Source organism: Pezoporus wallicus, unplaced genomic scaffold (genome assembly GCF_028554395.1).
Source record: "Pezoporus wallicus isolate ANWC-B61680 ecotype Strahan unplaced genomic scaffold, APGP_CSIRO_Pwel_v1 contig_14128, whole genome shotgun sequence".
NCBI classification, from domain to species: domain Eukaryota; kingdom Metazoa; phylum Chordata; class Aves; order Psittaciformes; family Psittacidae; genus Pezoporus; species Pezoporus wallicus.
The window spans coordinates 155,748-167,921 of record NW_026635507.1 but is presented as its reverse complement, the minus strand read 5'-3'; the positions used below and the strand labels follow the sequence as shown (position 1 = coordinate 167,921).

General features: G+C 61.6%; 1 protein-coding gene and 1 long non-coding RNA gene across 2 annotated transcripts; one reads left to right on the top strand and one right to left on the bottom strand.

Annotated features, from left to right (window-relative positions):
• Nucleotides 1–1,539: 1,539 nt before the first annotated feature.
• Nucleotides 1,540–5,068, bottom strand: LOC130592382 (protein-glucosylgalactosylhydroxylysine glucosidase-like). The gene is made up of 4 exons (XM_057396631.1): nucleotides 5,030–5,068; nucleotides 4,002–4,266; nucleotides 3,295–3,505; nucleotides 1,540–2,179 (listed from the first exon to the last, which is right to left on the bottom strand). Exons 2-4 carry the CDS (start codon nucleotides 4,252–4,254, stop codon nucleotides 1,540–1,542), a joined length of 1,104 nt encoding a protein of 367 aa, XP_057252614.1. The 5' UTR covers nucleotides 4,255–4,266; nucleotides 5,030–5,068.
• A 3,511-nt stretch (nucleotides 5,069–8,579) lies between these two features.
• Nucleotides 8,580–10,428, top strand: LOC130592391 (uncharacterized). Its single transcript, XR_008970542.1, has 2 exons — nucleotides 8,580–8,804; nucleotides 10,210–10,428. It is a non-coding gene; the product is annotated as an uncharacterized LOC130592391 (long non-coding RNA).
• The last annotated feature ends 1,746 nt before the right edge of the window (nucleotides 10,429–12,174 follow it).

The window sequence follows — 12,174 nt, the reverse complement described above, 5'->3', positions numbered from 1 at the left end:
CCCAAATGCCCTGACTGCGATTTTGCTACTACTTAAAGGTGCCATTCCATGGGTTCATTAGGAGGGATAAATCCACATGGAACTGCTCCCGCCCATGCCTGCTGCTCTCTGGGGTCTTGCAGGAGGATCTCAGTGGGACCTCCCGTCATGCAAGACAAGGGAGGCTCTGGAGAGGGTCAAACCCAACACATCAGCAGGAAGAACGCACACAAGGTCCACGGGAAGCCCCTGACCACTGGAAGCGTTGGCAGAGATCAGTTACTCAGCTGCAGTAAGAAGTTAATGCAAAGACAGGGCACAGCAAGGGCTGGATCTGCTGAACCTCAGCCCGGCAGCTGCGGCCTTCATCCAGATGTGCCTCAGCTGGAACCGAAATCCATTTACAGCCAAGGTTTAGAGTAACTCCCCCAAACCCAGCCCTTGCTGGGTCCTGCCTTTGGCATGGGATGAACGCTGGTAACTGGTGCTCAGCTGAGCCTGAGCAGTGCTCATCCAAGGTCTGGGATGTGCCGGTGTCCCACGCTCTGCTGATGAAGCACAGAGCAGGAGACAGAGGCCACAACCACCAGTGGAAGCTGCAGCCCCGTAAGTCACCTGCCTCTATGGGGATGGAAGGAACCCAGTAAGGCGTTAGAGGTGCGTGTGTCCCCAGGGATGGTGGGTGAGGCTCTCCAAGCACCCAAAGCCAGCACTGGGTGGCTTCACCTGGGGCCTCTGGAGCAGGAGGCAAAGGGTGAGTGTTAAAATCCCCTGATCAGAGTTAGTGCAAACAGAGCAGGTTTTGCTGCAGCTCTGGGGGTGCGTGGATCAGTGCAAAGCACAGAGCAGGGGCTGGAGTCCTTGGCAACAGAATCCCAGCCTGGTTTGGGTTGAAGGGACCTGAAAGCTCCTCCAGCTCCAACCCTAACACCTTCCACTGGAGCAGCTTGCTCCAAGCCCCCCGTGTCCAACCTGGCCTTGAGCACTGCCGGGGATGGGGCAGCCACAGCTTCTCTGGGCACCCTGTGCCAGCTCCTCAGCACCCTCACAGGGAAGAGCTTCTGCCCTCAGATACAAACCACCGACCAAGGCTGGGAATAGACTGGATTCAGCCTCACCAGCCCAGGAGCAGGAGCCTCAAGAGCACCCGGTGTCTCCTGCTCACACCATGCAACTGAGCTGAGCACCCACCGGTGTGGCTGCCCCAGAGCAGGTCCAAGCCCCTGGCAGGACAAAGCCACCCTGCCCGTCCAGCTTACTGAGCACACCCCAAACCTATGCTCAAAGGCTGAACATGCCCGTCACAGGAAACACTTCTCTTCCCAGTGGTTCAGGGCTTGCCGATGCCACCAAAGCTGGGAGGAGAAAAGCAGGTTTCAACTTGCTTCCTTTTAAAGAGCTAACTGTTGGTGGCTGTGCTCTATGCTAGTCACTGGAGCACCCTGGGGCTACCAACCCGAACTATCCCAGCCCCAGACCTCAGCGTGGGGAAGGGGAGTGCCCTGGGGTGGGTATCACCCTTAATGCTTCTGCAGCAGCCCCAGGCACTCAGCTTCAATCTCAACAATCTACTCCTGAGTGAGAGACAACCCGGATGAGGAAATTCCGGGATGGAGCTGGGTCTGGGCAGCTCCTTGAATGGAGCGGGAGGATGGATGCTGCTGGAGAGCATCCTCCTACTGGGACCAGGCTCCTCCTGCGTGGGGGCGGCATCACAGCATCCTGCATCCCGCCCGCTGCGCGAGCCCCGGGTACCGCGGCAGCACTCACCTGGTCCCAGAAGACGTGGCCCCAGTAGTCCTCGCCGCGCGCGCCGTTGGCCACCCCGCCGGGGCTGATGCCGTGGGAGGGCAGCGCCGGCTGCGGGGCGATGGAGCTCAGGAGGTAGAAGAGGCTCCCGCGCAGGGCTCGCCGCAGCCGCAGGGGCCCGGCCAGCTCCACGCTGCTGCCCCGCCACAGCGCGGCCCAGGCGCGGGCATGGCGCCGGTGCAGGGACCCCGCGGCCGCGCAGGCCAGGCCCCGCCGGTAGCTGCCCTGGGCCCCCTCCTCGCTGCCGGCCACGGCCGTCAGGAACTGCCAGCACCGCTCCCGCTCCTCCCCGCGCAGCGTCAGCGCCCCGGGCACCGGCGTCCAGAGCATGTGAACGGCGGGACGGGGCCCCCCCTGCACCTCGGGGACCAGCGTCCTCCCGTAGACGTAGCTGTGGGGACAGCAAGGGGCAGGGAGAGGCGAGCAGAGATTGCGGGGCCGGAGCACGTCCACCCGAGCCGTGGGGACCTGCCCCGGCAGCAGAGGTCAGGCTCCGGCTCCCATCCAGGAGGGAAGCTCCATCGTCCCCGTGCTTCAGCCCCAGAACCGAGGCTGAAATCCGTTACAACCGGTCCCCAGTCCCAACCAGCCACTCGTAGAGGTCATCTTGAAGACAACCACATCTCGTAGAGGTCACCTCCGGTCATTCTGTCCCTAGAACTGATGCGCATGGCTTCAAGGACATGGGAACTTCTTAACTTATCTATGCTAAAATTTGGCAGCTTTGGGGCTGTATCTGGGGTGGGTAATTCAGGTGGAACGCTTGGCATGGTTTATCCTGGAAAGGTTGGGCTCAAGGATGTAAAGAGTCAAGATGCTTCAAATACGTGGCCAGCCCGGCAAGAAGGTACCAGGCCCTGGAGTCCTCAACCGAGCTGTCTTCATTAGAACCCTCACAGGTCAGAGCCCCTCGCCCAGGTTGGAGACCCCAGGCCGAGCACATGGGCAAGGGTGCAGAGCTTGCCTAAGTTCATTATGGTCCATGCTAATTAGTAACCAGTCGCTGCACAGAGCCTGCACTCAGAACCTGCTGACTCAGCACTGGCTTTGGACACAAGCACGACACTCTATGTGACTCAGGGGCACTAGACTTTTGGGACCCCCCCAGCACCCAAACCTTTGTGGATCCAGACCAAACCCTCAGTGTCCCCCGTGTGTGCGAGCACTGGCTTCTGGCACACCAGGCATTGGGCTGGCAACAGAATCTCCTCCAAAGCCAAACAAACCCATTCCTGTGCAATGACACCCAGCCCCTGCGGCCCTCGTCCCTTTTTCATGCCAGTGGCAGGAATAATTCCGGGGTGGCAGCTAATGAACGTGTTTCTATGCTGGATTTTGGGGTTTGTTTTACATGCCTTATGTGAAGGGGTAGATTTGCACCAGCCTCCACCATACCCAGCATGGCTCCAGCCTTACTCCTGCTGTGTACCTCCTAACACAAGCAGGGCAGTGCACAGCAGCCCATGCAGGATGCATTCAGGGCCAGGTGCCCCCGATCCCACTCACTGTGCTCCCTGGAAGTCGGGTCCCTGTTTCAGGTCCAAATCCTGGCTCTTCGGCTCAAAAGGAGACTGGAGCTGGATGGTGATGGGTTGGGTGGTGTGAGCCGACCGCCGGATGGTGATGCTGACGACCAGCAAGTGGACAAGGGAATAGTGAGCGTAGATCTGCTGGGTGGCCACGTAATCCGTTGACCGAAGCTCATGGCTGAAGGTTCCTGTAAGCACAACGAGAGCCATCAGCCTTTGGAACCATCAGGACCTGATGCTCTGCCCCACGCTCCCCATTCTGCCCCGATTTACTGCTTCCTACTGGCAAAGGAACTGCCTTTCCCAGGTCCAGATCCAAACACCATTACACCGAATCTGGCCAAGCCACTGGGGAATGATTTGTGCTGTACAATGTTCCCCCAGGCTTTATGATTAAACAGTGTTTGCTCAGCCTGGCTCCAGCAGGGACTGATACAGCCTGGAAATTACTCATCCTCACAGGAAAGGGGAACTTCCCACTTGCTCCAATGTGGCTCTGGAAGAGCACCCGCAGGCGAGCAGAGAACGGGGAGAAGAGAGATGGGGCCTTGTGGGAGAGGCAAAGAGGCTTTAACTTCCAGAAGGGAGGCAGCGGCAGCTGGGGGGAAGAGTGATGGGTGCACGCGAGGAAGACGCGCGGGAGGCAGCAGGACAAGGCCGGCCCTGCCCGGCCCCACCGTTTACCCGTGCGGGTGTCCAGGGTGAAGGTCTCATCCAGGCCGCCCTCGCCGGGCACCGCCATGCGCACGTTGGCGGGGCTGGGCACGTCGGCGCGGTGCGCATCGCCCGCGGCACCGCTGTACACGCCGCTCACGTGCAGGGCCTCGCGGTACACGCGCGTGCCCAGGTAAGCGTTGGTGACCGTGGCCAGGAGCCGCGGGTCCGCGGGCAAGGAGGAGGAGGAGAACACGGCCGGGTCCTCGCTGCCGTCAGCCATGGCCCCAGCGCCCTGCGGCACAACACAGGGTGAGGGGCACAGCGGGGCTGAGCGCGGCCGCCAGCCCCGGCACCATCCTGCGGTCCCAACTGCTGTGAGCATCCCTTCAGACCCCACCTTCTCCATCCCGGCCCGGGCAGGCGCATCCCCTCCTCCTGCAGCTCCCCTTGTTCCTCCTCTCTCCAACCACCCCCAGCTCACCCAAACCTCACCAAGCACCGCGGCCTCCAGCACTTCCCCAGCTCCCCTCCTGTTCCTCTTCTGCTGCCCTCTCCGTGACAGGATCCCACCAACGCAACCCAGCCACCTTCCCCTTCTTCCTTCCTCTCCCCCCAGCGCTATTAAACACTGCTCTGTGGCCTCTGCAGCTCACTGCCCCCCTGTGCTCCCCCTCATTCCTGCACCTCCAGCTGGCACCCAGCTACTGGCTTCTGGGGTAGGGCATTTTTATAACTACATATACAAATACATATCTTTATATATTTCTACATTTAAGGATATATAAAGATACAGACGTTTACAAAAGGCACCTTACAGAAGGGAGCTGCAGCTGGGGCAGGCACTGCTAGGAACGGCAGTAACACAGGAAGGATAAAGCGAGGCACCCAGGGACACCCCAAGCAGCGCTGGAAGCCCAGCCTGGGCTGAGCACCCCAAACTCCCCCCTCCCGAGCGCAGCGGCTGCGGACGGCCCCGGTGGTTTCCTCAAGCAGGGCTGAACAAGGAGAAAATCCCTGCTCTGCCCCCGGGGAGCTGCGACCAAACAAACGCGAACCCAGAGGGAGCGGCTCCGAGGAGAGGATGGATCCTGCCTGGGTCCGGCCGCTGCTCCGGGGGCCCCGTGGAGGGGGCGGACGGGGACGGGACGGAAGTTGCCCGACGGAGAAGGAAGGAAACAACTTTTTTCCCGTCCTCGAGCAACCGGTAATGGTTAAACCGAGCCCGGGGCGGGACGGGCGGGCGCAGGGGCTCACAGCGGGGAAGGAGGAACCGGCACGGGAGCAGCGCCCCGTGCTTCATCCCCGAACTCACCCGAGCGAGGCGGCGGCTCCTTGTCCCCTGCACGCCCTGACCCTGCTCCTCAGGCGCCTGCGGAGAGAACGGAGCCAGATTCCAGCTTGGGATCCGTCTGCCGCTGCCTTCCCGTGCCCCGGCTGCAGCCCGAGCCAGAGCTGAGGCAGTGCCTGCGAGCACCCTGCTCCAGCATCCTGCACCACGGGGCACCAGCGCTGCTCAACACCTCCTCTTGCTTCCACAGCCCTGTCACGGGCAAAGCAGCTCCCCAGAGAGGTCACAGAACCATAGAACAGGGAATGGTTTGGGTTGGAAGGGACCTTAAAGCTCCTCCAGCTCCAATCCCAACCCCTTCCACTGGAGCAGCTTGCTCCAAGCCCCTGTGTCCAACCTGGCCTTGAACACTGCCAGGGATGGGGCAGCCACAGCTTCTCTGGGCACCCTGTGCCAGCGCCTCAGCACCCTCCCAGGGAAGAATTCCTTCCTTGAACCTGAGTGCCCCCCGTTTAAGTTTGAACCCAAGTGGCAATAACAAGGTTACACAGCCTTGCTGGCCATAATACATAAGTACTGATGAGGTAACCTGTGCCATCTGCGTTTCCCAGGTGTAGACACTGATCCTGACGAGCCCTAGAACCAATGGAAGCAACTCCTTTGAACCCAGATGCAGCCACCGGAGCTTAATGAGCAGAAAATGGCTCATGTGGTGCTCCCCCCACTCACAGCCTGGGTACATCTCACACACGTTACATCAGCCCCGAGTTATCTGTAACGTTTCTTGGGGCTCAGTGACTTTCTACCGTTATGTCCAGATCCTTTTCCACTTCATATAGAATCTTAGGACAGTTTAGGCTGGAAAGGACCTTAAGATCATGCAATTCCAAAGCCTGCCGCTGGCAGGGACACCCTGCACTCCACTCACAGGGAAGAGTTTCTGCCTAAGAGCTCATCTCAGTCTCCCCTCGGGCAGGTTCAAGCCATTCCCCTTGGCCTGTCCCTACAGGCCCTTGTCCCAAGCCCCTCTCCAGGTTTCCTGCAGCCCCTTTAGGCACTGGAGCTGCTCTCTTAAGGAGCCTTCTCTTCTCCAGGCAATACATGGATATTCCCCTGGATCACAGACGTGCCTCCAGCTGTCAATGCTCGCTAGTAGTTGGAGGCTCCCAAATCCACCTGATCCTACAACTCTTCTATCCCAAAGCCTTCCCTGTTTTCCAGCTTCCACCCATCAGCCTCCACACACTTGCAGCTGGAGCATCTTTGAGGTTCCCCACTCAGCCCCATCACACCCTGCCCATGTCCCCAGTGTGTCAGAGGGGCCCCACATCAGCGTGCCTGGTCCTTGCAGGCACAGAGCCCTCAGCAAAGGTCTCTGCTCCTGTCCCTGTGACCAGGGCAGACACTGAGCCCCTGCCCTGTGCTCAGAGAGGGGGAACAGCTTTACGGGGGAGAGCCAGCAGTGACAGGATAGACATTGCACAGAGAACTGTGGAACCATGGAACCAACCAGGCTGGAAAAGCCCTTCCAGCTCATCCAGTCCAGCCCTTACCCCAGCACTGCCAAGGCCACCCCTAACCCATGGCACTGAGGCCTCGTCTCCTTGGTGTGTGAACACTTGCAGGGCCGGTGCCTGCAGCCCTGCCCTGGGCAGCCTGTTCCAATGCCTGAGCACCCTCTGGGGCAGGAATTGTTCCTCAGCTCCATCTAAACCTGCCCTGGGGCAGCTTGAGGCTGTTTGGTCCCATCCCTTGTCCCTTGGGAGCAGAGCCCAGCCCCACCTCGCTATGACTGCTGTCAGGCAGTCTGTTCTCTGTAAATACAGAGCTCCTCCAGCTTCACCTGTGACCCCCAAAACACAGATGTCAACCAAGGCACAACGGTCTGAGACCATGCTGGAAATGCGGCGTGAGCTGGTAGGAAGGCTCTGTGGAGCACAGAGAAAGGCTGTGTTTGTCTTACCCCTGGGTCCCACCAAGCTCAGTAGCACCAAAGGGAGCGTTTCCCCAGGGACACGTGTCCTGGAGCAGCTTTTTCCTGCCGGAAAACAGGGAGGAAGCTGAGGGAAGGAGCAGCAGCAGCAGCAGTGAGCGTGCAGGGGAAGAAAAGGAGCTGCTGGGTCCTCTCCTCACCAAAACAAGGGTGGGAAGGGGCAAAAAGCTCCCTGCATCTTCTGCTCCCCAGGTTCCAGCACAGCAGCCGAAGAGCAGGATGCTCCCTGCAGGCAGAGCCTGCCAGGATCCATCCTATTGCTGCCAGTACCTGGAGGCACCCTGATGGGCAGCGAGCGGCAGAGCCCACCCGTTGGTACCTGCTCTGTGCCCTGCTCCTTCGGCACCCGAGGATCTGACCTCAGCCCTTCCTGCAGCAAGCTCAGTCCATTCCCATCTCGAACCTCCCGGTCCAGGCGAGGGCTGAGCCTGTGGCTGAGGTGGGTTCACACCGGCTCCGGGGTGCAGGAGCCTCCTCCAGCGCACGGGGGCAGCGCTTTCCCCGCAGTGACCCGGCAGCGCCGACCCGGCTGCCTTTGCCTCGCTAACGGGACGCTCACGGAGCTTCCTTCTGCAAAGCCCCTTCTCGCAGCGAGGCCGAACCCCCTCAAGAGGCACGGCCGAGCTCAGAGCACCTGGTCCTGGGCAGGGGCAAAACTGCTCCTGCCTGAGAAACCGTCCTGGGCAAAGAGCTCCAACCTCCTCCAGGACAAGAGCCCACCCGAGCTGCAAAGGGGCTGCTGCGACCCTGAGCCCCCGGGAGCTGCAAGGGGATGGGAAGATGGGGAAGCTGTCACCACAGATGGGACGAGCAAGGTCCTGCTGACTATGGGCAGAGATCCGGCATCTCATCAGCAACAGCTTAAACCAGCACATTGTGCTTTGAGCGTTAAAGGTTTTAACAAGCGGGAGAGGAGATCGCGCAGAGCATCATGGCTGGGCCCCACCTTGCTGGTGGGCACGCAGGTTTTGACCTCTCAGACGTGGACCACTGGGTGCTGCTGAGGGTGAGAACTAAAGGAGGAGAGGGCGATGGGGACAAGCTCCAGTGCAGGGGACAGGGCTGCTGCAACCTTTAGGGCAGCGCCTGCCAGTGGCCCGGGGATGGGGATGGGATGGCCCCGTGACTGGGATGGGATGGCCCTGCCCGGTGACAGGGATGGGATGGCCCCGTGACTGGGATGGGATGGCCCTGCCCGGTGACAGGGATGGGATGGCCCCGTGACAGGGATGGCCCTGCCCGGTGACAGGGATGGGACGGCCCTGCCCGGTGACAGGGATGGGATGGCCCTGCCCGGTGACAGGGATGGGACGGCCCTGCCCGGTGACAGGGATGGGACGGCCCTGCCCGGTGACAGGGTGTCGGGGTGGCAGCGGTGACAGCCGTGACGGGCCGGGCAGCTGCAGTGTGAGGAGCCTCGTCCCCGTGTGCCAGCGCCATGCCCGGGCTCCAGCGCAGCTCCCGGCTCCTGACAACGCTGCTGCGGCCCCTGCGGGTCCCCCGAGCGCACATCAGGTCCCAGCCACCCGAGCACCAGCTCTCACCTGCCGTGAGTAACGGGGGGGGGGGGGGGCACCAGCTCCATGGGGACAAAGGCGGGGGCTCCAGCTCCAGGGACGCCCCGTCAGAGGGGCACAAGCCCCCTCTGCATCACAGCAAACTGGTTTGAGGGGTTCTAAGGCAAAAGGGGAGGGGGGAAGGAGGACGGGTGCCTCCCCCCCCCGCAGCACAGGCTCCGGGCTGCTCCCCACAGCAGGCGCACCCCCTCCTCCTGTTTGACTCCATCCTTTGAGCCCCTGTTTTACCCTCTGGGGTTTAGGGAGCTGCTACAGGGAGGCAAAGCCAAGGCACAGCCCAAGGACCCGGGGAGGGGGGGGGCAGCAGCCCCCAGCCCGCACAGAGACAGCCCCGGCCCCGGCCCCCCCTCCATGGAACACTCACCCCAGAGCTGGCGTCCCCACGGCAAGGACGGGGGCTGCTGCCAGCCTCGGTCCCTGCATCCCCTGAGGCCGCCTGGGCTGGGCCACAGAGCTCGGGGAAGGGGCTTTGCCCCACGCACCCCGGCTGGAGCCGGGCCCCGCTGCGCGGGTTTGGCCCCGCTGTGTCCCCGGGGTCTGCACAAAGCTCCTGCGGGCCTGGAGCCCGTGGGCGGCTGAAGGCAGAGGGGGCAGCGCGAGGGGCTCGGGGCCAGGGCGCCGGTGGCGGCAGCTGCACCAAAGTCATCTCAAAGTCAGGAGAGCTGCGGGGAGCGGAGCCCAGGCCCGCGGCCAGGGACAGGGCGGGCGTCACGGGGCTGTGGCACTGATCCTGCTCTGACACCCGTCCTGCTGTGGCACCCATCCTGCTGTGGCACTGATCCTGCTCTGACACCCGTCCTGCTGTGGCACCCGTCCTGCTGTGGCTCCTACCCTGCTCTGACACCCGTCCTGCTGTGGCTCCCACCCTGCTCTGACACCCACCCTGCTGTGCATTGACCCTGCTGTGGCACCCGTCCTGCTGTGGCACTCATCTTGCTGTGCATTGACCCTGCTGTGCCACCCATCCTGCTGTGGCACCCACCCTGCTCTGACACCCACCCTGCTGTGCAATGATCCTGCTGTGCAATGATCCTGCTGTGCCACCCACCCTGCTGTCCATTGACCCTGCTCTGACACCCACCCTGCTGTGCCACCCACCCTGCTGTGCCACCCATCCTGCTGTGCATTGACCCTCCTGTGCAATGACCCTGCTCTGACACCCACCCTGCTGTGCCACCCACCGAGTTGTGCATTGACCCTGCTGTGCCACCCACCCTGCCATGCCATTGACCCTTCCATGCCACCCAACCTGCTGTGCCACCCAACCTGCTGTGCCATTGACCCTTCCGTGCCACTGACCCTTCCATGCCCCCCACTCCGCTGTGCCACGGATCCTTCCTCCCATCTCACTGCCCCTCCGTGTCTCCTCCGCCGCAGGAACAAGCCATTGCGTTTTCTGTCATGTTCGGATGCTTCATGCTCCCAACAGGCTGGATCCTGGGAAACATCGAGCACTACAAGAGCAGACCCGAGTGAGGAGCAGCGAAGCAGCACCCGGGCCCTGGTGAGAGCAGACATGAGTGGAACCAAGGCCCCAGGACGGAGCTTCGCCGGGGGGGAGCCCTTGGGCTTTGCTCATTAAAGTTCCCGTTCACACCGAGGGTGTTGGGTTTGCCTCAGCTTGTCCATAGGGCACCGATGTGCCCCCTGCTCGGGGCTCAGTGGTGGCCCTGGCAGTGCTGGGAAAGGCTGGACTCGATGGTCCTGAAGGTCTTTTCCAGCCTCGCTCCCTCCATGGCTCCACAAAGGCGATCCCTTTGTGAGGCTGCAGCCCGGAGCTGTGGTCTCCCATGGAGCTGGAGCGCGCTCCCCTGCAGCGGGGCTGGCTCCAGGAGCACCCAGCACTGCCAAGGGAGCAAACTCCGGTTAAATCCCAGCCAGGGAACACTCACAGCCCGCAGGGACATCGCCAATGGCCTGGAGCGGGGCTGCACGTCCGACGTGTCCCCTTCCTGCCCCAAACAGCTCATCTCCCAGTTACCCGTTAGGGAAGCAGCACCACTCCAGTACCCTGGAAAACCTCTGAACCAGGAGCCACAGCTCAAGGAGCAGCCCTTCAGCTCCGTGCATGGCTCACACCAGCGGCCAGGCCACAGAACGGGAGGCTTCAGCTCCGATTCGGCACAAGGCTCCAGGTTCTGGTGCTCAGTAGAGCAGCAGCAGCCCCAGTGCCTGCGCTCTGTTGCACTGGTGCCATTTCCTTTGCTCCTCGCGTGCAGGGAGGTCACACCCGGAGGAGATGGAGCTTTCTGAAGCCCTTTCCATCCATACCCATGGAACGAAGCAGAGCTGTCCCCGTCACAGGTGCCTCCTCCTCCTGCTCCCCTGAGGTCGGTGGCCCAGGAGAGGGCTGTGGAGCACAGGATGGAGGAGGGAATGTCCCAGTGCCCAGCACAGGAGGGAGCATCGGGGTTCACCCACCCCAGCAGTGGGACTGGCCTGGGCAGAGCAGAACCAGCACCGAGGGCAGAACTGGAGCTCAACAGCTCCAGCCAGGAAGAGGTTCAGGCCGAAGAGGGGCACAGGGGGTGATGTGATGTGGCTGAAGCCTCCCTTTGCCCCTGCAGAGCGGGCCCAGGAGCAGAGCTTCCTTTTGCCCACCGCTGGCATGAAACCCCCTGAGCCCAAGCAGTGAGGCACAGAAAGCACAGAAGTAAAAGCCCCCAAGGCACTTTGTAGTGACCCAGAGATCCGACAAGCAGAGCTCCTGAACCACAGCAGCACCCGAATGGGCACCACAACAACTGACCACGGACACACAGGTGCAGGATTCAAACATCCACTTAGAGCCCAAGCAGAATCCTCCTTGTTCTCAGTTTGGTGATAGGTGAACGTGCCTCTGTTCAACTTAAAGCCACTGTTTGCTGTTGCTGCCTTACACTCAGGAGCATTATGCATCCAGACGGGCACTCAGAGGTAGCCCCAGTTCAGACCTGTTTCCAGCTCTCACGGGCACAGTGACCTTGCATCCGTGTGAAGGCAGGGTTGGGCAAAACAACCCCGTTACAAAAGCCTTTAGAGAGCAGTTGTTAAGAGGCAGAAGAGCACAAAACCTCCTCATCTCTGGCCTCCTTTGGGGCCTTTCCAGGAGTGCCGTTTTCCCAGGCACTGGGACTGCAGCTTCCCAAAGGAAGCAGAGCACAAGGTGCTACCCGCTGGGTAAGCGACACATGAACCCCGCTGCTGTGCAAACCCGCTCTCCTTTCCACCAGGGCAGAGGCTCAATGCAGGCGCTGCAGACACAGACACAGCTACGGGGGAAAGGGAAGGCAGGGAAGTTTATTCCAGCGCCTCACGGAGCAGTGCTGGGAACACAACCCCCCCAGGGGCAGGAACCCCTTC

What these genes read in the sequence shown, in the direction of transcription:
- LOC130592382 (XM_057396631.1), bottom strand. Translation starts at nt 4,254, where the DNA reads ATGGCTGACGGCAGCGAGGACCCGGCCGTGTTCTCCTCCTCCTCCTTG. An exon ending in CACCCTGGACACCCGCACGG is followed by an intron (nt 3,506 to 4,001) that starts GTAAACGGTGGG and finishes TTGTGCTTACAG; the next exon opens with GAACCTTCAGCCATGAGCTT. An exon ending in CCCGACTTCCAGGGAGCACA is followed by an intron (nt 2,180 to 3,294) that starts GTGAGTGGGATC and finishes CTGTCCCCACAG; the next exon opens with CTACGTCTACGGGAGGACGC.